The sequence below is a fragment of the Petromyzon marinus genome, unplaced genomic scaffold (genome assembly GCF_048934315.1).
Source record: "Petromyzon marinus isolate PM22_M1 ecotype Great Lakes invasive population unplaced genomic scaffold, UKy_Petmar_22M1.pri1.0 PM_G_Scaffold_95, whole genome shotgun sequence".
NCBI lineage: Eukaryota > Metazoa > Chordata > Hyperoartia > Petromyzontiformes > Petromyzontidae > Petromyzon > Petromyzon marinus.
The window spans coordinates 521944-549876 of NW_027423052.1; the positions used below are offsets into that span (position 1 = coordinate 521944).

General features: G+C 47.0%; 1 protein-coding gene across 6 annotated transcripts in view; it reads right to left on the reverse strand.

The window, feature by feature from the left end:
- Positions 1-17472, reverse strand: part of LOC142922434 (uncharacterized) — a 33042-nt gene extending 15570 nt beyond the window's left edge. For 4 of the 6 annotated variants that reach the window (XM_076063233.1, XM_076063232.1, XM_076063234.1 and 1 more), the window contains exons 1-2: positions 6174-7049; positions 4625-4704 (exon numbers count right to left, since the gene is read on the reverse strand). In XM_076063233.1, coding sequence (XP_075919348.1) covers positions 4625-4704; positions 6174-7017 — 924 coding nt within the window. In that variant the 5' untranslated portion in view covers positions 7018-7049. Of the gene's footprint in view, positions 1-4624; positions 4705-6173; positions 7055-17240 lie in introns of those variants that run through there. The other 2 variants (XM_076063236.1, XM_076063237.1) reach the window with 2 other exon arrangements.
- Positions 17473-27933: the final 10461 nt, after the last annotated feature.

Below are 27933 nucleotides of genomic sequence, written 5' to 3' on the forward strand. Positions count from 1 at the left end.
GGGGCTGAACTCTTCCACGCTGTTCAAGACGTCTTGGTAGAGAAACCCTCACTAGGGGCTGAACTCTTCCACGCTGTTCAAGACGTATTGGAAGAGAAACCCTCACTAAGGGCTGAACTCTTCCACGCAGTTCAAGACGTCTTCGTAGAGAAACCCTCACTAGGGGCTGAACTCTTCCACGCTGTTCAAGACGTCTTAAAGGAAGAGAAACCCTCACTAGGGGCTGAACTCTTCCACGCTGGGGAGACGTCTTGGTAGAGAAACCCTCACTAGGGGCTGAACTCTTCCACGCTGGGGAGACGTCTTGGTAGAGAAACCCTCACTAGGGGCTGAACTCTTCCACGCTGTTCAAGACGTCTTGGAAGAGAAACCCTCCCTAGGGGCTGAACTCTTCCACGCTGGGGAGACGTCTTGGTAGAGAAACCCTCACTAGGAGCTGAACTCTTCCACGCTGTTCAAGACGTCTTGGAAGTGAAACCCTCACTAGGGGCTGAACTCTTCCACGCTGTTCAAGACGTCTTGGTAGAGAAACCCTCACTAGGGGCTGAACTCTTCCACGCTGTTCAAGACGTATTGGAAGAGAAACCCTCACTAAGGGCTGAACTCTTCCACGCAGTTCAAGACGTCTTCGTAGAGAAACCCTCACTAGGGGCTGAACTCTTCCACGCTGTTCAAGACGTCTTAAAGGAAGAGAAACCCTCACTAGGGGCTGAACTCTTCCACGCTGTTCAAGACGTCTTGGTTAGAGAAACCCTCACTAGGGGCTGAACTCTTCCATGCTGTTCAAGACGTCTTGGTAGAGAAACCCTCACTAGGGGCTGAACTCTTCCACGCTGTTCAAGACGTCTTGGAAGAGAAACCCTCACTAGGGGCTGAACTCTTCCACGCTGTTCAAGACGTCTTGGTAGAGAAACCCTCACTAGGGGCTGAACTCTTCCACGCTGGGGAGACGTCTTGGAAGAGAAACCCTCACTAGGGGCTGAACTCTTCCACGCTGTTCAAGACGTCTTGGTAGAGAAACCCTCACTAGGGGCTGAACTCTTCCACGCTGTTCAAGACGTCTTGGTAGAGGAACCCTCACTAGGGGCTGAACTCTTCCACGCTGTTCAAGACGTCTTGGAAGAGAAACCCTCACTAGGGGCTGAACTCTTCCACGCTGTTCAAGATGTCTTGGTAGAGAAACCCTCACTAGGGGCTGAACTCTTCCACGCTGTTCAAGACGTCTTGGAAGAGAAACCCTCACTAGGGGCTGAACTCTTCCACGCTGTTCAAGACGTCTTGGAAGAGAAACCCTCACTAGGGGCTGAACTCTTCCACGCTGTTCAAGACGTCTTGGTAGAGGAACCCTCACTAGGGGCTGAACTCTCCCACGCCGTTCAAGACGTCTTGGTAGAGAAACCCTCACTAGGGGCTGAACTCTTCCACGCCGTTCAAGACGTCTTGGTAGAGGAACCCTCACTAGGGGCTGAACTCTTCCACGCTGTTCAAGACGTCTTGGTAGAGAAACCCTCACTAGGGGATGAACTCTTCCACGCTGTTCAAGACATCTTGGAAGAGAAACCCTCACTAGGGGCTAAACTCTTCCACGCTGTTCAAGACGTCGTGGAAGAGAAACCCTCACTAAGGGCTAAACTCTTCCACGCTGTTCAAGACGTCTTGGAAGAGAAACCCTCACTAGGGGCTGAACTCTTCCACGCTGTTCAAGACGTCTTGGAAGAGAAACCCTCACTAGGGGCTGAACTCTTCCACGCTGTTCAAGACGTCTTGGTAGAGGAACCCTCACTAGGGGCTGAACTCTTCCACGCCGTTCAAGACGTCTTGGTAGAGAAACCCTCACTAGGGGCTGAACTCTTCCACGCTGTTCAAGACGTCTTGGAAGTGAAACCCTCACTAGGGGCTGAACTCTTCCACGCCGTTCAAGACGTCTTGGTAGAGGAACCCTCACTAGGGGCTGAACTCTTCCACGCTGTTCAAGACGTCTTGGTAGAGAAACCCTCACTAGGGGCTGAACTCTTCCACGCTGTTCAAGACATCTTGGAAGAGAAACCCTCACTAGGGGCTGAACTCTTCCACGCTGTTCAAGACGTCTTGGAAGAGAAACCCTCACTAGGGGCTGAACTCTTCCACGCTGTTCAAGACCTCTTGGTAGAGAAACCCTCACTAGGGGCTGAACTCTTCCACGCTGTTCAAGACGTCTTGGTAGAGGAACCCTCACTAGTGGCTGAACTCTTCCACGCTGTTCAAGACGTCTTGGTAGAGGAACCCTCACTAGGGGCTGAACTCTTCCACGCTGTTCAAGACGTCTTGGAAGAGAAACCCTCACTAGGGGCTGAACTCTTCCACGCTGTTCAAGATGTCTTGGTAGAGAAACCCTCACTAGAGACTGAACTCTTCCACGCTGTTCAAGATGTCTTGGTAGAGAAGCCCTCACTAGGGGCTGAACTCTTCCACGCTGTTCAAGACGTCTTGGAAGAGAAACCTTCACTAGGGGCTGAACTCTTCCACGCTGTTCAAGACGTCTTCGTAGAGAAACCCTCACTAGGGGCTGAACTCTTCCACGCTGTTCAAGACGTCTTGGAAGAGAAACCCTCACTAGGGGCTGAACTCTTCCACGCTGTTCAAGACGTCTTAAAGGAAGAGAAACCCTCACTAGGGGCTGAACTCTTCCACGCTGTTCAAGACGTCTTGGTAGAGGAACCCTCACTAGGAGCTGAACTCTTCCACGCCGTTCAAGACGTCTTGGTAGAGAAACCCTCACTAGGGGCTGAACTCTTCCACGCTGTTCAAGACGCCTTGGAAGTGAAACCCTCACTAGGGGCTGAACTCTTCCACGCCGTTCAAGACGTCTTGGTAGAGGAACCCTCACTAGGGGCTGAACTCTTCCACGCTGTTCAAGACGTCTTGGTAGAGAAACCTTCACTAGGGGCTGAACTCTTCCACGCTGTTCAAGACATCTTGGAAGAGAAACCCTCACTAGGGGCTGAACTCTTCCACGCTGTTCAAGACGTCTTGGAAGAGAAACCCTCACTAGGGGCTGAACTCTTCCACGCTGTTCAAGACGTCTTGGTAGAGAAACCCTCACTAGGGGCTGAACTCTTCCACGCTGTTCAAGACGTCTTGGTAGAGGAACCCTCACTAGGGGCTGAACTCTTCCACGCTGTTCAAGATGTCTTGGTAGAGAAACCCTCACTAGGGGCTGAACTCTTCCACGCTGTTCAAGACGTCTTGGAAGAGAAACCCTCACTAGGGGCTGAACTCTTCCACGCTGTTCAAGACGTCTTAAAGGAAGAGAAACCCTCACTAGGGGCTGAACTCTTCCACGCTGTTCAAGACGTCTTGGTAGAGGAACCCTCACTAGGGGCTGAACTCTTCCACGCCGTTCAAGACGTCTTGGTAGAGAAACCCTCACTAGGGGCTGAACTCTTCCACGCTGTTCAAGACGTCTTGGAAGTGAAACCCTCACTAGGGGCTGAACTCTTCCACGCCGTTCAAGACGTCTTGGTAGAGGAACCCTCACTAGGGGCTGAACTCTTCCACGCTGTTCAAGACGTCTTGGTAGAGAAACCCTCACTAGGGGATGAACTCTTCCACGCTGTTCAAGACATCTTGGAAGAGAAACCCTCACTAGGGGCTGAACTCTTCCACGCTGTTCAAGACGTCTTGGAAGAGAAACCCTCACTAGGGGCTGAACTCTTCCACGCTGTTCAAGACGTCTTGGAAGAGAAACCCTCACTAGGGGCTGAACTCTTCCACGCTGTTCAAGATGTCTTGGAAGAGAAACCCTCACTAGAGACTGAACTCTTCCACGCTGTTCAAGATGTCTTGGTAGAGAAGCCCTCACTAGGGGCTGAACTCTTCCACGCTGTTCAAGACGTCTTGGTAAAGACACCCTCACTAGGGGCTGAACTCTTCCACGCTGTTCAAGACGTCTTGGTAGAGAAACCCTCACTAGGGGCTGAACTCCTCCACGCTGGGGAGACGTCTTGGAAGTGATGGTAGTACCCACACTTTACCCCACCACATGCGGCCTGCCATTCAACTGCGGTGTACCAATATATACTGCAGAGTGGACAGAGGTGGGACATTGTAGACACGTGCCTATTAAACCTGGCACGCCTGGACATCACGACCTTGTGGACCGCAAGTGCAGCGTGCTGAACCATTGCGCACCGTGGCAGCAGCCCCAAGCTTCGTGAAACTAAATAAATTTTCACTTGAAGCTTTCACGACTGCAGTGATTCACATTCTCGGTTCTTTCGGTAAAGTCACCGCCACGTAGAAAGGGAAACAATAAAATTATCACGACGTTTCGACTGCAACACAAGCAGCGATCATCGTCAGGTGTGAAAACCACAGCAAGAAAATTTGAAAAAAGTTTTTTTTAAACGTCAGTACCACGGAGAGCGATTTGGCAGCTTGTTCAGATGTTTGAAACGTCGCGAGAATTTTATTGTTTTATATTTTTATTATTGTATCGTTTCCCTTCTACGTGGTGACTTTACCGAAAGAACTGAGAATATGAAACTAGATGAATCGGTATTTTCTTAGAATGACCGTATTATTAATGTGAAATAACGATGCACATCTGTGGACACGTTTCAATGTGATCAGCGAGTCATCTTGCCTCTTGCCCATCAAGCGGCAGCGGCGGCGGCGGTGGCGTGCTCTGCCGAGGTTGATGCTGCTCAGTGATGTTTGCTTGAGCTGCGAACAAAAATTGCGCACAATTAAGTTAAAGTACATCCTAGATTTAAAGCTTTCGTGACTGCTAGGATCCATACTCTTTGGTTCTATTGGTTCTATTGGGTTTATTTTCACCTACGTGACTTTACCCAATAGAACCAAAGAGTATTAAAGTACATCGTTCATAATAGCACCGCACGAGATGTACATTGGTACACGTTGACACACGTATCGCTTTTTAGAACTTTCCAACTGAGGTTTAGTGCTCAGCTCAGTCGGGGTGTCTGTCGGCAATGAGAGGTTATGATGAGCATCATAAATATGAATAAATCTTCAGTAAAATTGCGTTCTGATATAAAGTGCTTGCCCTGTAGAAAAATCGGCGAACTGACCAAAAGTTTTTTCCCAAAAAAACTTTGGAGACAAAAGCCAGCATTAAAGGAACCCATCAACTAAACGAAACTAAACTTGTTATTTTACCACGTAAGAGCCCGCTCGGATACGTAGCTCTTGTTCAGAAGCGACCTGGCCACAGTTGATAAGCTCAACAAAGTGGTTCATCACCACGTGTCAATGTATATCAGCCGCATTACTCTTAAACGTCACGTTTTTCTAAATGCGCGGGGAAACAACGCAGGGCATGGAGCAACATCAACACCGCCGTGGGGAGAACGCGCAAACTTTCAAACGCACGGGCGTCAGGGGTCGGGATCGAACCCATGCCCCTCCTGCGTACCGGGCGAGGTAGTTAACATCTCCTAGCCACCGTGATGATGATGATGATGAGAGAGAGACACGCAAACTCCAAATACACAGCAACAGGCGTCAGGGTTGGGATCGAACCCACGACCCTCCTGCGTACCGGGCGAGGTAGTTAACATCTCCTAGCCACCGTGATGATGATGATGAGAGAGAGACACGCAAACTCCAAATACACAGCAACAGGCGTCAGGGGTCGGGATCGAACCCACGACCTCCTGCGTACCGGGCGAGGTAGTTAACGTCTCCTAGCCACCGTGATGATGATGATGAGAGACACGCAAACTCCAAATACACAGCAACAGGCGTCAGGGGTCGGGATCGAACCCACGACCCTCCTGCGTACCAGGCGAGGTAGTTAACGTCTCCTAGCCAACGCGGTCCACCTGCCCTAGGCACGCACACCTAGGCCGAGCCGCTTTTCATCGCGGCGTGACGGACGTACCGCCTCTTGCGTTCCTGGGGCAAGCGCTGCCTAACCATCGTTATCGTCAATGACTAAGCAGAGCACCGCACCGTACTTCTGACGTCAAACGCCGGTTGAAAAGCGCAAGCGGAATTCGTGCTCGGCGATCAATGTGGACATCGGAGGATTGAGATCGTTTTAAGTAAAATAAGCGGCGCGATTGGTTTACAGATTGGAGCCAGGCGATACACGGGGCCATGATCTACAGCTGAAAGGAATACCTTGACCTTGGCGGTGTCACTTGACCATGACCAAGTTGACTGACCTTGCAATAGCATCCTCTGTGCTTGACCTTGTTGAACCTGTCCAGTTTCACCACGACCCACTTGACCTTGTCCAAGTTGACCCCAAGCGTGACCCAATGGCTCCTGGACTTGGCCCAGTGGACAATGAGATTGCCTTGGCTGACTCAGGCCCTGATTAGGTTGACCTCGGCCTTGCCCCAGCAGACCATGGGCGTGCCCTGACAGTCCCTGGCCCTGCTCGGGTTGACGCTGACCCTGTTTTGGCTGAGTCTGACCTCGGCCCAATTGGGGTTTTTTTTTCCCGTCGTGATATTGGCTCTGCCCTGGCTGATTGTGGCCTTGAATTGCCACTCCGTCGCCTTCCCCCGGCTGACCCTGCCCTTTATTACCCCAACCTTGAGTCGATGGCCCCTGCCCTGGCTGATTGTGGCCTTGAATTGCCACTCCGTCGCATTCCCCCGGCTGACCCTGCCCTTTATTACCCCAACCTTGAATCGAAGGCCCCTGCCCTGGCTGATTGTGGCCTTGAATTGCCACTCCGTCGCCTTCCCCCGGCTGACCCTGCCCTTTATTACCCCAACCTTGAACCGATGGCCCCTGGATTTGCCCACCAGATTGACCTTCACCTTGTCCCATCTGACACCACCCGTGACCCAACATCACCTGGAATGGCCCCGTTTGACCGCGACCTTGCCCTAGCTGACTCTGGCCACGGCTCGATGGCTCCCGGACCTGCCTAGATTGACGGTGACCTCGTTCATTCTCTGAAACACTGCCCAAGATGCACCGTATTTTGAAGTCGGGGAGCGTGGAAAAACTGCTGCCCAAATTTCGGCTGAAGGTTTCATTGTCGTTCCCCTCCATGTTGTATTCTTTGCACACTCCTCCGATAGCCGTCTTCCTGCATGACGCACAGACACCGTGTACGTGCACGCAAGAAAAAAAAACAAATGTGGAATTTATTAAGACAGCGCCACTGCTGCAGAGCAATCCAGATGGCACCAGCGAGATCTCTCGGCAAAGCAACTTACAAGTTTAAATGGGAATCATTTTTTTTTTAATTGCCACCGCCCGTCTGTTTACGCTGTAGCGTTAATGGAGGTGGGGGCAAACAGCGTTGTTGCTGCAATTTTTACATTTTTCAAAAATACGAATGCAACAAGTTTCCCAATACGTCAATCGGTAATTGTATTTTCATGGTGTTACTGTATTGATTTTGTGCTTTGCTGCACTGACAATGAGAATCTAGATTCATTTGTCGATTTAAAGCTTTCGTGACTGCAAGGATTCATCTTCTTTGGTTCTTTCGGTAAAGTCACCATCACATAGAAAGAGAATAAAATAATAAATTGATAAAATAAAATAACACAATAAAATTCTCACGACGTTTCGGCCACAACACAAGTGGCCTTCATCAGATGAAGGGACGAGACTGTCTAGAGGACAGCGCTGGAGCGAGCGCTGTCCCTTCACCTGATGAAGGCCACTTGTGTTGTGGCCGAAACGTCGTGAGAATTTTATCGTGTTATTTTATTTTATTAATTTATTATTTTATTCTCATTCTACGTGGTGGTGACTTTACCGAAAGAACCAAAGAAGATGAATCTAGCTTAACATCAAAGTTCTTCAAATGGAGTTCCCTCAACGTAAGGCCTACCCCGTGCTCCTGATCATTGTGACCACACAATGCTATAATTAGCTGACACGTGCCTATTGATCCAAGAGCCACATCGAGTGAATTTTTTTTTCTTAAGTGTCCTGCATTTAGTTTTTATTTTATTTTAAGATGTAATAACAGTTGTGCTTATTATTGTTATTATACACGTGTGGGAGGAAATCGCAGCACCGGGAGAAAACTCCACGTGGCGTGCGAGGGGGAAACACTCAAACCCCCCCCAAAGAGATGGAAAGTGATGGCGATTTGAATACTTGCTGCCACTGCCTTTACCTGGCGTGCCCAGGGTATGGCCATCCCCTCGACGCCCACGGGAATAGAATTTCACAACATGTTGACATGTTTACACCAAACAATAACACAAAGATCCCACACCGTGTAGCCTGTAACAGGCTGTAGGGGCAAGTGCTGTTAGCGAGCAGCAGCTATGAAGGCTACCGGCACTGTGGCACACGAGGGGGGTGGGTGGCCAGCACCACGCCCGGCCGCCTTTGTCTCCCCAGTGCTAGCGATGTTTTACTACTACACACCGCTACACCAGCTACTCATTTGAGGCTGAGTCGACCTAGGGGAGTCCCAGAACCGGTTGAGATAATCATCGCCGGCGGTGTTGGAAGGCCCGAAGTGAATCACTCAACAACAACAACACGGTGTGGTGATTAGACCACTAAGCTAGACACATTGTCAAGGCCCCAAGTGAATCACTCAACAACAACACCACGGTGTGGTGATTAGACCACTAAGCTAGACACATTGTCAAGGCCCCAAGTGAATCACTCAACAACAACAAGAACACCACGGTGTGGTGATTAGACCACTAAGCTAGACGCATTGTCAAGGCCCCAAGTGAATCAATCAACAACAACAACACGGTCTGGTGATTAGACCACTAAGCTAGACACATTGTCAAGGCCCCAAGTGAATCACTCAACAACAACAACAACACCACGGTGTGGTGATTAGACCACTAAGCTAGACACATTGTCAAGGCCCCAAGTGAATCACTCAACAACAACAAAACAACACGGTGTGGTGATTAGACCACTAAGCTAGACACATTGTCAAGGCCCCAAGTGAATCACTCAACAACAACAACACCATGGTGTGGTGATTAGACCACTAAGCTAGACACATTGTCAAGGTCCCAAGTGAATCACTCAACAACAACAACACAGTGTGGTGATTAGACCACTAAGCTAGACACATTGTCAAGGCCACAAGTGAATCACTCAACAACAACATGGTGTGGTGATTAGACCACTAAGCTAGACACATTGTCAAGGCCCCAAGTGAATCACTCAACAACAACTACACGGTGTGGTGATTAGACCACTAAGCTAGACACATTGTCAAGGCCCCAAGTGAATCACTCAACAACAACAACAACACGGTGTGGTGATTAGACCACTAAGCTAGACACATTGTCAAGGCCCCAAGTGAATCACTCAACAACAACAACACTGTGTGGTGATTAGACCACTAAGCTAGACACATTGTCAAGGCCCCAAGTGAATCACTCAACAACACGGTGTGGTGATTAGACCACTAAGCTAGACACATTGTCAAGGCCCCAAGTGAATCACTCAACAACAACATGGTGTGGTGATTAGACCACTAAGCTAGACACATTGTCAAGGCCCCAAGTGAATCACTCAACAACAACTACACGGTGTGGTGATTAGACCACTAAGCTAGACACATTGTCAAGGCCCCAAGTGAATCACTCAACAACAACAACACCACGGTGTGGTGATTAGACCACTAAGCTAGACACATTGTCAAGGCCCCAAGTGGATCACTCAACAACAACAACACTGTGTGGTGATTAGACCACTAAGCTAGACACATTGTCAAGGCCCCAAGTGAATCACTCAACAACAACACCACGGTGTGGTGATTAGACCACTAAGCTAGACACATTGTCAAGGCCCCAAGTGAATCACTCAACAACAACAAGGTGTGGTGATTAGACCACTAAGCTAGACACATTGTCAAGGCCCCAAGTGAATCACTCAACAACAACAACAACACTGTGTGGTGATTAGGCCACTAAGCTAGACACATTGTCAAGGCCCCAAGTGAATCACTCAACAACACGGTGTGGTGATTAGACCACTAAGCTAGACACATTGTCAAGGCCCCAAGTGAATTACTCACCAACAACAACAACACCACGGTGTGGTGATTAGACCACTAAGCTAGACGCATTGTCAAGGCCCCAAGTGAATCACTCAACAACAACAACACCAAGGTGTGGTGATTAGACCACTAAGCTAGACACATTGTCAAGGCCCCAAGTGAATCACTCAACAACAACAACACCAAGGTGTGGTGATTAAACCACTAAGCTAGACACATTGTCAAGGCCCCAAGTGAATCACTCAACAACAACACCAAGGTGTGGTGATTAGACCACTAAGCTAGACGCATTGTCAAGGCCCCTAGTGAATCACTCAACAACAACAACACCAAGGTGTGGTGATTAGACCACTAAGCTAGACGCATTGTCAAGGCCCCAAGTGAATCACTCAACAACAACAAAACAACACGGTGTGGTGATTAGACCACTAAGCTAGACACATTGTCAAGGCCCCAAGTGAATCACTCAACAACAACACCACAGTGTGGTGATTAGACCACTAAGCTAGACACATTGTCAAGGCCCCAAGTGAATCACTCAACAACAACAAGAACACCACGGTGTGGTGATTAGACCACTAAGCTAGACGCATTGTCAAGGCCCCAAGTGAATCAATCAACAACAACAACACGGTCTGGTGATTAGACCACTAAGCTAGACACATTGTCAAGGCCCCAAGTGAATCACTCAACAACAACAACACCACGGTGTGGTGATTAGACCACTAAGCTAGACACATTGTCAAGGTCCCAAGTGAATCACTCAACAACAACATGGTGTGGTGATTAGACCACTAAGCTAGACACATTGTCAAGGCCCCAAGTGAATCACTCAACAACAACAACACAGTGTGGTGATTAGACCACTAAGCTAGACACATTGTCAAGGCCCCAAGTGAATCACTCAACAACAACAACACTGTGTGGTGATTAGACCACTAAGCTAGACACATTGTCAAGGCCCCAAGTGAATCACTCAACAACACGGTGTGGTGATTAGACCACTAAGCTAGACACATTGTCAAGGCCCCAAGTGAATCACTCAACAACAACATGGTGTGGTGATTAGACCACTAAGTTAGACACATTGTCAAGGCCCCAAGTGAATCACTCAACAACAACTACACGGTGTGGTGATTAGACCACTAAGCTAGACACATTGTCAAGGCCCCAAGTGAATCACTCAACAACAACAACACCACGGTGTGGTGATTAGACCACTAAGCTAGACACATTGTCAAGGCCCCAAGTGGATCACTCAACAACAACAACACTGTGTGGTGATTAGACCACTAAGCTAGACACATTGTCAAGGCCCCAAGTGAATCACTCAACAACAACACCACGGTGTGGTGATTAGACCACTAAGCTAGACACATTGTCAAGGCCCCAAGTGAATCACTCAACAACAACAAGGTGTGGTGATTAGACCACTAAGCTAGACACATTGTCAAGGCCCCAAGTGAATCACTCAACAACAACAACAACACTGTGTGGTGATTAGGCCACTAAGCTAGACACATTGTCAAGGCCCCAAGTGAATCACTCAACAACACGGTGTGGTGATTAGACCACTAAGCTAGACACATTGTCAAGGCCCCAAGTGAATTACTCACCAACAACAACAACACCACGGTGTGGTGATTAGACCACTAAGCTAGACGCATTGTCAAGGCCCCAAGTGAATCACTCAACAACAACAACACCAAGGTGTGGTGATTAGACCACTAAGCTAGACACATTGTCAAGGCCCCAAGTGAATCACTCAACAACAACAACACCAAGGTGTGGTGATTAAACCACTAAGCTAGACACATTGTCAAGGCCCCAAGTGAATCACTCAACAACAACACCAAGGTGTGGTGATTAGACCACTAAGCTAGACACATTGTCAAGGCCCCAAGTGAATCACTCAACAACAACACCACGGTGTGGTGATTAGACCACTAAGCTAGACACATTGTCAAGGCTCCAAGTGAATCACTCAACAACAACAAGGTGTGGTGATTAGACCACTAAGCTAGACACATTGTCAAGGCCCCAAGTGAATCACTCAACAACAACAACAACACTGTGTGGTGATTAGGCCACTAAGCTAGACACATTGTCAAGGCCCCAAGTGAATCACTCAACAACACGGTGTGGTGATTAGACCACTAAGCTAGACACATTGTCAAGGCCCCAAGTGAATTACTCACCAACAACAACAACACCACGGTGTGGTGATTAGACCACTAAGCTAGACGCATTGTCAAGGCCCCAAGTGAATCACTCAACAACAACAACACCAAGGTGTGGTGATTAGACCACTAAGCTAGACACATTGTCAAGGCCCCAAGTGAATCACTCAACAACAACAACACCAAGGTGTGGTGATTAAACCACTAAGCTAGACACATTGTCAAGGCCCCAAGTGAATCACTCAACAACAACACCAAGGTGTGGTGATTAGACCACTAAGCTAGACGCATTGTCAAGGCCCCTAGTGAATCACTCAACAACAACAACACCAAGGTGTGGTGATTAGACCACTAAGCTAGACGCATTGTCAAGGCCCCAAGTGAATCACTCAACAACAACAAAACAACACGGTGTGGTGATTAGACCACTAAGCTAGACACATTGTCAAGGCCCCAAGTGAATCACTCAACAACAACACCACGGTGTGGTGATTAGACCACTAAGCTAGACACATTGTCAAGGCCCCAAGTGAATCACTCAACAACAACAAGAACACCACGGTGTGGTGATTAGACCACTAAGCTAGACGCATTGTCAAGGCCCCAAGTGAATCAATCAACAACAACAACACGGTCTGGTGATTCGACCACTAAGCTAGACACATTGTCAAGGCCCCAAGTGAATCACTCAACAACAACAACACCACGGTGTGGTGATTAGACCACTAAGCTAGACACATTGTCAAGGTCCCAAGTGAATCACTCAACAACAACATGGTGTGGTGATTAGACCACTAAGCTAGACACATTGTCAAGGCCCCAAGTGAATCACTCAACAACAACAACACAGTGTGGTGATTAGACCACTAAGCTAGACACATTGTCAAGGCCCCAAGTGAATCACTCAACAACAACAACACTGTGTGGTGATTAGACCACTAAGCTAGACACATTGTCAAGGCCCCAAGTGAATCACTCAACAACACGGTGTGGTGATTAGACCACTAAGCTAGACACATTGTCAAGGCCCCAAGTGAATCACTCAACAACAACATGGTGTGGTGATTAGACCACTAAGCTAGACACATTGTCAAGGCCCCAAGTGAATCACTCAACAACAACTACACGGTGTGGTGATTAGACCACTAAGCTAGACACATTGTCAAGGCCCCAAGTGAATCACTCAACAACAACAACACCACGGTGTGGTGATTAGACCACTAAGCTAGACACATTGTCAAGGCCCCAAGTGGATCACTCAACAACAACAACACTGTGTGGTGATTAGACCACTAAGCTAGACACATTGTCAAGGCCCCAAGTGAATCACTCAACAACAACACCACGGTGTGGTGATTAGACCACTAAGCTAGACACATTGTCAAGGCCCCAAGTGAATCACTCAACAACAACAAGGTGTGGTGATTAGACCACTAAGCTAGACACATTGTCAAGGCCCCAAGTGAATCACTCAACAACAACAACAACACTGTGTGGTGATTAGGCCACTAAGCTAGACACATTGTCAAGGCCCCAAGTGAATCACTCAACAACACGGTGTGGTGATTAGACCACTAAGCTAGACACATTGTCAAGGCCCCAAGTGAATTACTCACCAACAACAACAACACCACGGTGTGGTGATTAGACCACTAAGCTAGACGCATTGTCAAGGCCCCAAGTGAATCACTCAACAACAACAACACCAAGGTGTGGTGATTAGACCACTAAGCTAGACACATTGTCAAGGCCCCAAGTGAATCACTCAACAACAACAACACCAAGGTGTGGTGATTAAACCACTAAGCTAGACACATTGTCAAGGCCCCAAGTGAATCACTCAACAACAACACCAAGGTGTGGTGATTAGACCACTAAGCTAGACGCATTGTCAAGGCCCCTAGTGAATCACTCAACAACAACAACACCAAGGTGTGGTGATTAGACCACTAAGCTAGACGCATTGTCAAGGCCCCAAGTGAATCACTCAACAACAACAAAACAACACGGTGTGGTGATTAGACCACTAAGCTAGACACCTTGTCAAGGCCCCAAGTGAATCACTCAACAACAACACCACGGTGTGGTGATTAGACCACTAAGCTAGACACATTGTCAAGGCCCCAAGTGAATCACTCAACAACAACAAGAACACCACGGTGTGGTGATTAGACCACTAAGCTAGACGCATTGTCAAGGCCCCAAGTGAATCAATCAACAACAACAACACGGTCTGGTGATTAGACCACTAAGCTAGACACATTGTCAAGGCCCCAAGTGAATCACTCAACAACAACAACACCACGGTGTGGTGATTAGACCACTAAGCTAGACACATTGTCAAGGTCCCAAGTGAATCACTCAACAACAACATGGTGTGGTGATTAGACCACTAAGCTAGACACATTGTCAAGGCCCCAAGTGAATCACTCAACAACAACTACACAGTGTGGTGATTAGACCACTAAGCTAGACACATTGTCAAGGCCCCAAGTGAATCACTCAACAACAACAACAACACGGTGTGGTGATTAGACCACTAAGCTAGACACATTGTCAAGGCCCCAAGTGAATCACTCAACAACAACAACACTGTGTGGTGATTAGACCACTAAGCTAGACACATTGTCAAGGCCCCAAGTGAATCACTCAACAACATGGTGTGGTGATTAGACCACTAAGCTAGACACATTGTCAAGGCCCCAAGTGAATCACTCAACAACAACATGGTGTGGTGATTAGACCACTAAGCTAGACACATTGTCAAGGCCCCAAGTGAATCACTCAACAACAACTACACGGTGTGGTGATTAGACCACTAAGCTAGTCACATTGTCAAGGCCCCAAGTGAATCACTCAACAACAACAACACCACGGTGTGGTGATTAGACCACTAAGCTAGACACATTGTCAAGGCCCCAAGTGGATCACTCAACAACAACAACACTGTGTGGTGATTAGACCACTAAGCTAGACACATTGTCAAGGCCCCAAGTGAATCACTCAACAACAACACCACGGTGTGGTGATTAGACCACTAAGCTAGACACATTGTCAAGGCCCCAAGTGAATCACTCAACAACAACAAGGTGTGGTGATTAGACCACTAAGCTAGACACATTGTCAAGGCCCCAAGTGAATCACTCAACAACAACAACACTGTGTGGTGATTAGGCCACTAAGCTAGACACATTGTCAAGGCCCCAAGTGAATCACTCAACAACACGGTGTGGTGATTAGACCACTAAGCTAGACACATTGTCAAGGCCCCAAGTGAATTACTCACCAACAACAACAACAACACCACGGTGTGGTGATTAGACCACTAAGCTAGACGCATTGTCAAGGCCCCAAGTGAATCACTCAACAACAACAACAACACTGTGTGGTGATTAGACCACTAAGCTAGACACATTGTCAAGGCCCCAAGTGAATCACTCAACAACAACAACAACACTGTGTGGTGATTAGACCACTAAGCTAGACACATTGTCAAGGCCCCAAGTGAATCACTCAACAACAACAACACCAAGGTGTGGTGATTAGACCACTAAGCTAGACACATTGTCAAGGCCCCAAGTGAATCACTCAACAACAACAACAACACCAAGGTGTGGTGATTAGACCACTAAGCTAGACACATTGTCAAGGCCCCAAGTGAATCACTCAACAACAACACCAAGGTGTGGTGATTAGACCACTAAGCTAGACGCATTGTCAAGGCCCCAAGTGAATCACTCAACAACAACACCAAGGTGTGGTGATTAGACCATTAAGCTAGACGCATTGTCAAGGCCCCAAGTGAATCACTCAACAACAACAACACCACGGTGTGGTGATTAGACCACTAAGCTAGACGCATTGTCAAGGCCCCAAGTGAATCACTCAACAACAACAACACCACGGTGTGGTGATTAGACCACTAAGCTAGACACATTGTCAAGGCCCCAAGTGAATCACTCAACAACAACAACACCAAGGTGTGGTGATTAGACCACTAAGCTAGACACATTGTCAAGGCCCCAAGTGAATCACTCAACAACAACAACAACACAGTGTGGTGATTAGAACACTAAGCTAGACACATTGTCAAGGCCCCAAGTGAATCACTCAACAACAACACGGTGTGGTGATTAGACCACTAAGCTAGACACATTGTCAAGGCCCCAAGTGAATCACTCAACAACAACAACACCAAGGTGTGGTGATTAGACCACTAAGCTAGACACATTGTCAAGGCCCCAAGTGAATCACTCAACAACAACACCAAGGTGTGGTGATTAGACCACTAAGCTAGACACATTGTCAAGGCCCCAAGTGAATCACTCAACAACAACACCAACACGGTGTGGTGATTAGACCACTAAGCTAGACGCATTGTCAAGGCCCCAAGTGAATCACTCAACAACAACAACACCACGGTGTGGTGATTAGACCACTAAGCTAGACACATTGTCAAGGCCCCAAGTGAATCACTCAACAACAACACCAAGGTGTGGTGATTAGACCACTAAGCTAGACGCATTGTCAAGGCCCCAAGTGAATCACTCAACAACAACACCAAGGTGTGGTGATTAGACCATTAAGCTAGACGCATTGTCAAGGCCCCAAGTGAATCACTCAACAATCTCTCTCTGTAATGATGATGATGATGATCGTGAACAATGTCTCTCTGTAATGATGATGATGATCGTGAACAATCTCTCTCTGTAATGATGATGATGATCGTGAACAATGTCTCTCTGTAATGATGATGATCGTGAACAATCTCTCTCTGTAATAATGCTGATCGTGAACAATCTCTCTCTCCATAATGATGATGATCGTGAACAATCTCTCTCTCTGTAATGATGATCGTGAACAATCTCTCTCTGTAATGATGATGATCGTGAACAATCTCTCTCTGTAATGATGATGATGATCGTGAACAATCTCTCTCTGTAATGATGATGATCGTGAACAATCTCTCTCTGTAATGATGATGATCGTGAACAATCTCTCTCTGTAATGATGATCGTGAACAATCTCTCTGTAATGATGATGATGATCGTGACGTCTGGCACAGATGATGATAGAGTTAGGCCCAAATCAACCTTCGCGATGCTTTGATCCGCCGGCGATTGTAGGCGCAGGAGTCGCCTCGATTGTTGCGGCCTGTACGCCTTGCGGTATACTTCGTACAACTACAGACTCCTAAAGCAACTTAACGAGACGTGAAAGTTAAAACTTTTAAAAATAAAAACCTCCACCACCAAGCCGCGCTGCGTGAGTAGAATAGTGACGCTCGCGCGCCAAGAATCGACTCTTTAAATCGAGAGTAAAGGAATCGAAGGTTGTAGATTCCTTTAGAATCGGCCTATTCCCGTTTAATCGATGCCACAGACGCTCACCGGATATCGATTCTCGCCGGTCGTGCACCGTGCGATAAAGGTCCGTTACCCGAAACGTCGCCTGTTAAATATTGGTGATTAGACCACTAAGCTAGACACATTGTCAAGGCCCCAAGTGAATCACTCAACAACAACACCACGGTGTGGTGATTAGACCACTAAGCTAGACACATTGTCAAGGCACCAAGTGAATCACTCAACAACAACAAGAACACCACGGTGTGGTGATTAGACCACTAAGCTAGACGCATTGTCAAGGCCCCAAGTGAATCAATCAACAACAACAACACGGTCTGGTGATTAGACCACTAAGCTAGACACATTGTCAAGGCCCCAAGTGAATCACTCAACAACAACAACACCACGGTGTGGTGATTAGACCACTAAGCTAGACACATTGTCAAGGCCCCAAGTGAATCACTCAACAACAACAAAACAACAAGGTGTGGTGATTAGACCACTAAGCTAGACACATTGTCAAGGCCCCAAGTGAATCACTCAACAACAACAACACCATGGTGTGGTGATTAGACCACTAAGCTAGACACATTGTCAAGGTCCCAAGTGAATCACTCAACAACAACAACACAGTGTGGTGATTAGACCACTAAGCTAGACACATTGTCAAGGCCACAAGTGAATCACTCAACAACAACATGGTGTGGTGATTAGACCACTAAGCTAGACACATTGTCAAGGCCCCAAGTGAATCACTCAACAACAACTACACAGTGTGGTGATTAGACCACTAAGCTAGACACATTGTCAAGGCCCCAAGTGAATCACTCAACAACAACAACACGGTGTGGTGATTAGACCACTAAGCTAGACACATTGTCAAGGCCCCAAGTGAATCACTCAACAACAACAACACTGTGTGGTGATTAGACCACTAAGCTAGACACATTGTCAAGGCCCCAAGTGAATCACTCAACAACACGGTGTGGTGATTAGACCACTAAGCTAGACACATTGTCAAGGCCCCAAGTGAATCACTCAACAACAACATGGTGTGGTGATTAGACCACTAAGCTAGACACATTGTCAAGGCCCCAAGTGAATCACTCAACAACAACTACACGGTGTGGTGATTAGACCACTAAGCTAGTCACATTGTCAAGGCCCCAAGTGAATCACTCAACAACAACAACACCACGGTGTGGTGATTAGACCACTAAGCTAGACACATTGTCAAGGCCCCAAGTGGATCACTCAACAACAACAACACTGTGTGGTGATTAGACCACTAAGCTAGACACATTGTCAAGGCCCCAAGTGAATCACTCAACAACAACACCACGGTGTGGTGATTAGACCACTAAGCTAGACACATTGTCAAGGCCCCAAGTGAATCACTCAACAACAACAAGGTGTGGTGATTAGACCACTAAGCTAGACACATTGTCAAGGCCCCAAGTGAATCACTCAACAACAACAACACTGTGTGGTGATTAGGCCACTAAGCTAGACACATTGTCAAGGCCCCAAGTGAATCACTCAACAACACGGTGTGGTGATTAGACCACTAAGCTAGACACATTGTCAAGGCCCCAAGTGAATTACTCACCAACAACAACAACACCACGGTGTGGTGATTAGACCACTAAGCTAGACGCATTGTCAAGGCCCCAAGTGAATCACTCAACAACAACAACAACACTGTGTGGTGATTAGACCACTAAGCTAGACACATTGTCAAGGCCCCAAGTGAATCACTCAACAACAACAACACTGTGTGGTGATTAGACCACTAAGCTAGACACATTGTCAAGGCCCCAAGTGAATCACTCAACAACAACAACACCAAGGTGTGGTGATTAGACCACTAAGCTAGACACATTGTCAAGGCCCCAAGTGAATCACTCAACAACAACACCAAGGTGTGGTGATTAGACCACTAAGCTAGACACATTGTCAAGGCCCCAAGTGAATCACTCAACAACAACAACACCAAGGTGTGGTGATTAGACCACTAAGCTAGACACATTGTCAAGGCCCCAAGTGAATCACTCAACAACAACACCAAGGTGTGGTGATTAGACCACTAAGCTAGACGCATTGTCAAGGCCCCAAGTGAATCACTCAACAACAACAACACCAAGGTGTGGTGATTAGACCATTAAGCTAGACGCATTGTCAAGGCCCCAAGTGAATCACTCAACAACAACAACACCACGGTGTGGTGATTAGACCACTAAGCTAGACGCATTGTCAAGGCCCCAAGTGAATCACTCAACAACAACAACACCAAGGTGTGGTGATTAGACCATTAAGCTAGACGCATTGTCAAGGCCCCTAGTGAATCACTCAACAACAACAACACCAAGGTGTGGTGATTAGACCACTAAGCTAGACACAGACACATTGTCAAGGCCCCAAGTGAATTACTCACCAACAACAACAACACCACGGTGTGGTGATTAGACCACTAAGCTAGACGCATTGTCAAGGCCCCAAGTGAATCACTCAACAACAACAACAACACTGTGTGGTGATTAGACCACTAAGCTAGACACATTGTCAAGGCCCCAAGTGAATCACTCAACAACAACAACACTGTGTGGTGATTAGACCACTAAGCTAGACACATTGTCAAGGCCCCAAGTGAATCACTCAACAACAACAACACCAAGGTGTGGTGATTAGACCACTAAGCTAGACACATTGTCAAGGCCCCAAGTGAATCACTCAACAACAACACCAAGGTGTGGTGATTAGACCACTAAGCTAGACACATTGTCAAGGCCCCAAGTGAATCACTCAACAACAACAACACCAAGGTGTGGTGATTAGACCACTAAGCTAGACACATTGTCAAGGCCCCAAGTGAATCACTCAACAACAACACCAAGGTGTGGTGATTAGACCACTAAGCTAGACGCATTGTCAAGGCCCCAAGTGAATCACTCAACAACAACAACACCAAGGTGTGGTGATTAGACCATTAAGCTAGACGCATTGTCAAGGCCCCAAGTGAATCACTCAACAACAACAACACCACGGTGTGGTGATTAGACCACTAAGCTAGACGCATTGTCAAGGCCCCAAGTGAATCACTCAACAACAACAACACCAAGGTGTGGTGATTAGACCATTAAGCTAGACGCATTGTCAAGGCCCCTAGTGAATCACTCAACAACAACAACACCAAGGTGTGGTGATTAGACCACTAAGCTAGACACAGACACATTGTCAAGGCCCCAAGTGAATTACTCACCAACAACAACAACACCACGGTGTGGTGATTAGACCACTAAGCTAGACGCATTGTCAAGGCCCCAAGTGAATCACTCAACAACAACAACACTGTGTGGTGATTAGACCACTAAGCTAGACACATTGTCAAGGCCCCAAGTGAATCACTCAACAACAACAACACTGTGTGGTGATTAGACCACTAAGCTAGACACATTGTCAAGGCCCCAAGTGAATCACTCAACAACAACAACACCAAGGTGTGGTGATTAGACCACTAAGCTAGACACATTGTCAAGGCCCCAAGTGAATCACTCAACAACAACACCAAGGTGTGGTGATTAGACCACTAAGCTAGACACATTGTCAAGGCCCCAAGTGAATCACTCAACAACAACAACACCAAGGTGTGGTGATTAGACCACTAAGCTAGACACATTGTCAAGGCCCCAAGTGAATCACTCAACAACAACACCAAGGTGTGGTGATTAGACCACTAAGCTAGACGCATTGTCAAGGCCCCAAGTGAATCACTCAACAACAACAACACCAAGGTGTGGTGATTAGACCATTAAGCTAGACGCATTGTCAAGGCCCCAAGTGAATCACTCAACAACAACAACACCACGGTGTGGTGATTAGACCACTAAGCTAGACGCATTGTCAAGGCCCCAAGTGAATCACTCAACAACAACAACACCACGGTGTGGTGATTAGACCACTAAGCTAGACACATTGTCAAGGCCCCAAGTGAATCACTCAACAACAACAACACCAAGGTGTGGTGATTAGACCACTAAGCTAGACACATTGTCAAGGCCCCAAGTGAATCACTCAACAACAACAACACAGTGTGGTGATTAGAACACTAAGCTAGACACATTGTCAAGGCCCCAAGTGAATCACTCAACAACAACACGGTGTGGTGATTAGACCACTAAGCTAGACACATTGTCAAGGCCCCAAGTGAATCACTCAACAACAACAACACCAAGGTGTGGTGATTAGACCACTAAGCTAGACACATTGTCAAGGCCCCAAGTGAATCACTCAACAACACGGTGTGGTGATTAGACCACTAAGCTAGACACATTGTCAAGGCCCCAAGTGAATTACTCACCAACAACAACAACACCACGGTGTGGTGATTAGACCACTAAGCTAGACGCATTGTCAAGGCCCCAAGTGAATCACTCAACAACAACAACACCAAGGTGTGGTGATTAGACCACTAAGCTAGACACATTGTCAAGGCCCCAAGTGAATCACTCAACAACAACAACACCAAGGTGTGGTGATTAAACCACTAAGCTAGACACATTGTCAAGGCCCCAAGTGAATCACTCAACAACAACACCAAGGTGTGGTGATTAGACCACTAAGCTAGACGCATTGTCAAGGCCCCTAGTGAATCACTCAACAACAACAACACCAAGGTGTGGTGATTAGACCACTAAGCTAGACGCATTGTCAAGGCCCCAAGTGAATCACTCAACAACAACAAAACAACACGGTGTGGTGATTAGACCACTAAGCTAGACACCTTGTCAAGGCCCCAAGTGAATCACTCAACAACAACACCACGGTGTGGTGATTAGACCACTAAGCTAGACACATTGTCAAGGCCCCAAGTGAATCACTCAACAACAACAAGAACACCACGGTGTGGTGATTAGACCACTAAGCTAGACGCATTGTCAAGGCCCCAAGTGAATCAATCAACAACAACAACACGGTCTGGTGATTAGACCACTAAGCTAGACACATTGTCAAGGCCCCAAGTGAATCACTCAACAACAACAACACCACGGTGTGGTGATTAGACCACTAAGCTAGACACATTGTCAAGGTCCCAAGTGAATCACTCAACAACAACATGGTGTGGTGATTAGACCACTAAGCTAGACACATTGTCAAGGCCCCAAGTGAATCACTCAACAACAACTACACAGTGTGGTGATTAGACCACTAAGCTAGACACATTGTCAAGGCCCCAAGTGAATCACTCAACAACAACAACAACACGGTGTGGTGATTAGACCACTAAGCTAGACACATTGTCAAGGCCCCAAGTGAATCACTCAACAACAACAACACTGTGTGGTGATTAGACCACTAAGCTAGACACATTGTCAAGGCCCCAAGTGAATCACTCAACAACATGGTGTGGTGATTAGACCACTAAGCTAGACACATTGTCAAGGCCCCAAGTGAATCACTCAACAACAACATGGTGTGGTGATTAGACCACTAAGCTAGACACATTGTCAAGGCCCCAAGTGAATCACTCAACAACAACTACACGGTGTGGTGATTAGACCACTAAGCTAGTCACATTGTCAAGGCCCCAAGTGAATCACTCAACAACAACAACACCACGGTGTGGTGATTAGACCACTAAGCTAGACACATTGTCAAGGCCCCAAGTGGATCACTCAACAACAACAACACTGTGTGGTGATTAGACCACTAAGCTAGACACATTGTCAAGGCCCCAAGTGAATCACTCAACAACAACACCACGGTGTGGTGATTAGACCACTAAGCTAGACACATTGTCAAGGCCCCAAGTGAATCACTCAACAACAACAAGGTGTGGTGATTAGACCACTAAGCTAGACACATTGTCAAGGCCCCAAGTGAATCACTCAACAACAACAACACTGTGTGGTGATTAGGCCACTAAGCTAGACACATTGTCAAGGCCCCAAGTGAATCACTCAACAACACGGTGTGGTGATTAGACCACTAAGCTAGACACATTGTCAAGGCCCCAAGTGAATTACTCACCAACAACAACAACAACACCACGGTGTGGTGATTAGACCACTAAGCTAGACGCATTGTCAAGGCCCCAAGTGAATCACTCAACAACAACAACAACACTGTGTGGTGATTAGACCACTAAGCTAGACACATTGTCAAGGCCCCAAGTGAATCACTCAACAACAACAACAACACTGTGTGGTGATTAGACCACTAAGCTAGACACATTGTCAAGGCCCCAAGTGAATCACTCAACAACAACAACACCAAGGTGTGGTGATTAGACCACTAAGCTAGACACATTGTCAAGGCCCCAAGTGAATCACTCAACAACAACAACAACACCAAGGTGTGGTGATTAGACCACTAAGCTAGACACATTGTCAAGGCCCCAAGTGAATCACTCAACAACAACACCAAGGTGTGGTGATTAGACCACTAAGCTAGACGCATTGTCAAGGCCCCAAGTGAATCACTCAACAACAACACCAAGGTGTGGTGATTAGACCATTAAGCTAGACGCATTGTCAAGGCCCCAAGTGAATCACTCAACAACAACAACACCACGGTGTGGTGATTAGACCACTAAGCTAGACGCATTGTCAAGGCCCCAAGTGAATCACTCAACAACAACAACACCACGGTGTGGTGATTAGACCACTAAGCTAGACACATTGTCAAGGCCCCAAGTGAATCACTCAACAACAACAACACCAAGGTGTGGTGATTAGACCACTAAGCTAGACACATTGTCAAGGCCCCAAGTGAATCACTCAACAACAACAACAACACAGTGTGGTGATTAGAACACTAAGCTAGACACATTGTCAAGGCCCCAAGTGAATCACTCAACAACAACACGGTGTGGTGATTAGACCACTAAGCTAGACACATTGTCAAGGCCCCAAGTGAATCACTCAACAACAACAACACCAAGGTGTGGTGATTAGACCACTAAGCTAGACACATTGTCAAGGCCCCAAGTGAATCACTCAACAACAACACCAAGGTGTGGTGATTAGACCACTAAGCTAGACACATTGTCAAGGCCCCAAGTGAATCACTCAACAACAACACCAACACGGTGTGGTGATTAGACCACTAAGCTAGACGCATTGTCAAGGCCCCAAGTGAATCACTCAACAACAACAACACCACGGTGTGGTGATTAGACCACTAAGCTAGACACATTGTCAAGGCCCCAAGTGAATCACTCAACAACAACACCAAGGTGTGGTGATTAGACCACTAAGCTAGACGCATTGTCAAGGCCCCAAGTGAATCACTCAACAACAACACCAAGGTGTGGTGATTAGACCATTAAGCTAGACGCATTGTCAAGGCCCCAAGTGAATAACTCAACAATCTCTCTCTGTAATGATGATGATGATGATCGTGAACAATGTCTCTCTGTAATGATGATGATGATCGTGAACAATCTCTCTCTGTAATGATGATGATGATCGTGAACAATGTCTCTCTGTAATGATGATGATCGTGAACAATCTCTCTCTGTAATAATGCTGATCGTGAACAATCTCTCTCTCCATAATGATGATGATCGTGAACAATCTCTCTCTCTGTAATGATGATCGTGAACAATCTCTCTCTGTAATGATGATGATCGTGAACAATCTCTCTCTGTAATGATGATGATGATCGTGAACAATCTCTCTCTGTAATGATGATGATCGTGAACAATCTCTCTCTGTAATGATGATGATCGTGAACAATCTCTCTCTGTAATGATGATCGTGAACAATCTCTCTCTGTAATGATGATCGTGAACAATCTCTCTGTAATGATGATGATGATCGTGACGTCTGGCACAGATGATGATAGAGTTAGGCCCAAATCAACCTTCGCGATGCTTTGATCCGCCGGCGATTGTAGGCGCAGGAGTCGCCTCGATTGTTGCGGCCTGTACGCCTTGCGGTATACTTCGTACAACTACAGACTCCTAAAGCAACTTAACGAGACGTGAAAGTTAAAACTTTTAAAAATAAAAACCTCCACCACCAAGCCGCGCTGCGTGAGTAGAATAGTGACGCTCGCGCGCCAAGAATCGACTCTTTAAATCGAGAGTAAAGGAATCGAAGGTTGTAGATTCCTTTAGAATCGGCCTATTCCCGTTTAATCGATGCCACAGACGCTCACCGGATATCGATTCTCGCCGGTCGTGCACCGTGCGATAAAGGTCTGTTACCCGAAACGTCGCCTGTTAAATATTGGTGATTAGACCACTAAGCTAGACACATTGTCAAGGCCCCAAGTGAATCACTCAACAACAACACCACGGTGTGGTGATTAGACCACTAAGCTAGACACATTGTCAAGGCACCAAGTGAATCACTCAACAACAACAAGAACACCACGGTGTGGTGATTAGACCACTAAGCTAGACGCATTGTCAAGGCCCCAAGTGAATCAATCAACAACAACAACACGGTCTGGTGATTAGACCACTAAGCTAGACACATTGTCAAGGCCCCAAGTGAATCACTCAACAACAACAACACCACGGTGTGGTGATTAGACCACTAAGCTAGACACATTGTCAAGGCCCCAAGTGAATCACTCAACAACAACAAAACAACAAGGTGTGGTGATTAGACCACTAAGCTAGACACATTGTCAAGGCCCCAAGTGAATCACTCAACAACAACAACACCATGGTGTGGTGATTAGACCACTAAGCTAGACACATTGTCAAGGTCCCAAGTGAATCACTCAACAACAACAACACAGTGTGGTGATTAGACCACTAAGCTAGACACATTGTCAAGGCCACAAGTGAATCACTCAACAACAACATGGTGTGGTGATTAGACCACTAAGCTAGACACATTGTCAAGGCCCCAAGTGAATCACTCAACAACAACTACACAGTGTGGTGATTAGACCACTAAGCTAGACACATTGTCAAGGCCCCAAGTGAATCACTCAACAACAACAACACGGTGTGGTGATTAGACCACTAAGCTAGACACATTGTCAAGGCCCCAAGTGAATCACTCAACAACAACAACACTGTGTGGTGATTAGACCACTAAGCTAGACACATTGTCAAGGCCCCAAGTGAATCACTCAACAACACGGTGTGGTGATTAGACCACTAAGCTAGACACATTGTCAAGGCCCCAAGTGAATCACTCAACAACAACATGGTGTGGTGATTAGACCACTAAGCTAGACACATTGTCAAGGCCCCAAGTGAATCACTCAACAACAACTACACGGTGTGGTGATTAGACCACTAAGCTAGTCACATTGTCAAGGCCCCAAGTGAATCACTCAACAACAACAACACCACGGTGTGGTGATTAGACCACTAAGCTAGACACATTGTCAAGGCCCCAAGTGGATCACTCAACAACAACAACAACACTGTGTGGTGATTAGACCACTAAGCTAGACACATTGTCAAGGCCCCAAGTGAATCACTCAACAACAACACCACGGTGTGGTGATTAGACCACTAAGCTAGACACATTGTCAAGGCCCCAAGTGAATCACTCAACAACAACAAGGTGTGGTGATTAGACCACTAAGCTAGACACATTGTCAAGGCCCCAAGTGAATCACTCAACAACAACAACACTGTGTGGTGATTAGGCCACTAAGCTAGACACATTGTCAAGGCCCCAAGTGAATCACTCAACAACACGGTGTGGTGATTAGACCACTAAGCTAGACACATTGTCAAGGCCCCAAGTGAATTACTCACCAACAACAACAACACCACGGTGTGGTGATTAGACCACTAAGCTAGACGCATTGTCAAGGCCCCAAGTGAATCACTCAACAACAACAACAACACTGTGTGGTGATTAGACCACTAAGCTAGACACATTGTCAAGGCCCCAAGTGAATCACTCAACAACAACAACACTGTGTGGTGATTAGACCACTAAGCTAGACACATTGTCAAGGCCCCAAGTGAATCACTCAACAACAACAACACCAAGGTGTGGTGATTAGACCACTAAGCTAGACACATTGTCAAGGCCCCAAGTGAATCACTCAACAACAACACCAAGGTGTGGTGATTAGACCACTAAGCTAGACACATTGTCAAGGCCCCAAGTGAATCACTCAACAACAACAACACCAAGGTGTGGTGATTAGACCACTAAGCTAGACACATTGTCAAGGCCCCAAGTGAATCACTCAACAACAACACCAAGGTGTGGTGATTAGACCACTAAGCTAGACGCATTGTCAAGGCCCCAAGTGAATCACTCAACAACAACAACACCAAGGTGTGGTGATTAGACCATTAAGCTAGACGCATTGTCAAGGCCCCAAGTGAATCACTCAACAACAACAACACCACGGTGTGGTGATTAGACCACTAAGCTAGACGCATTGTCAAGGCCCCAAGTGAATCACTCAACAACAACAACACCACGGTGTGGTGATTAGACCACTAAGC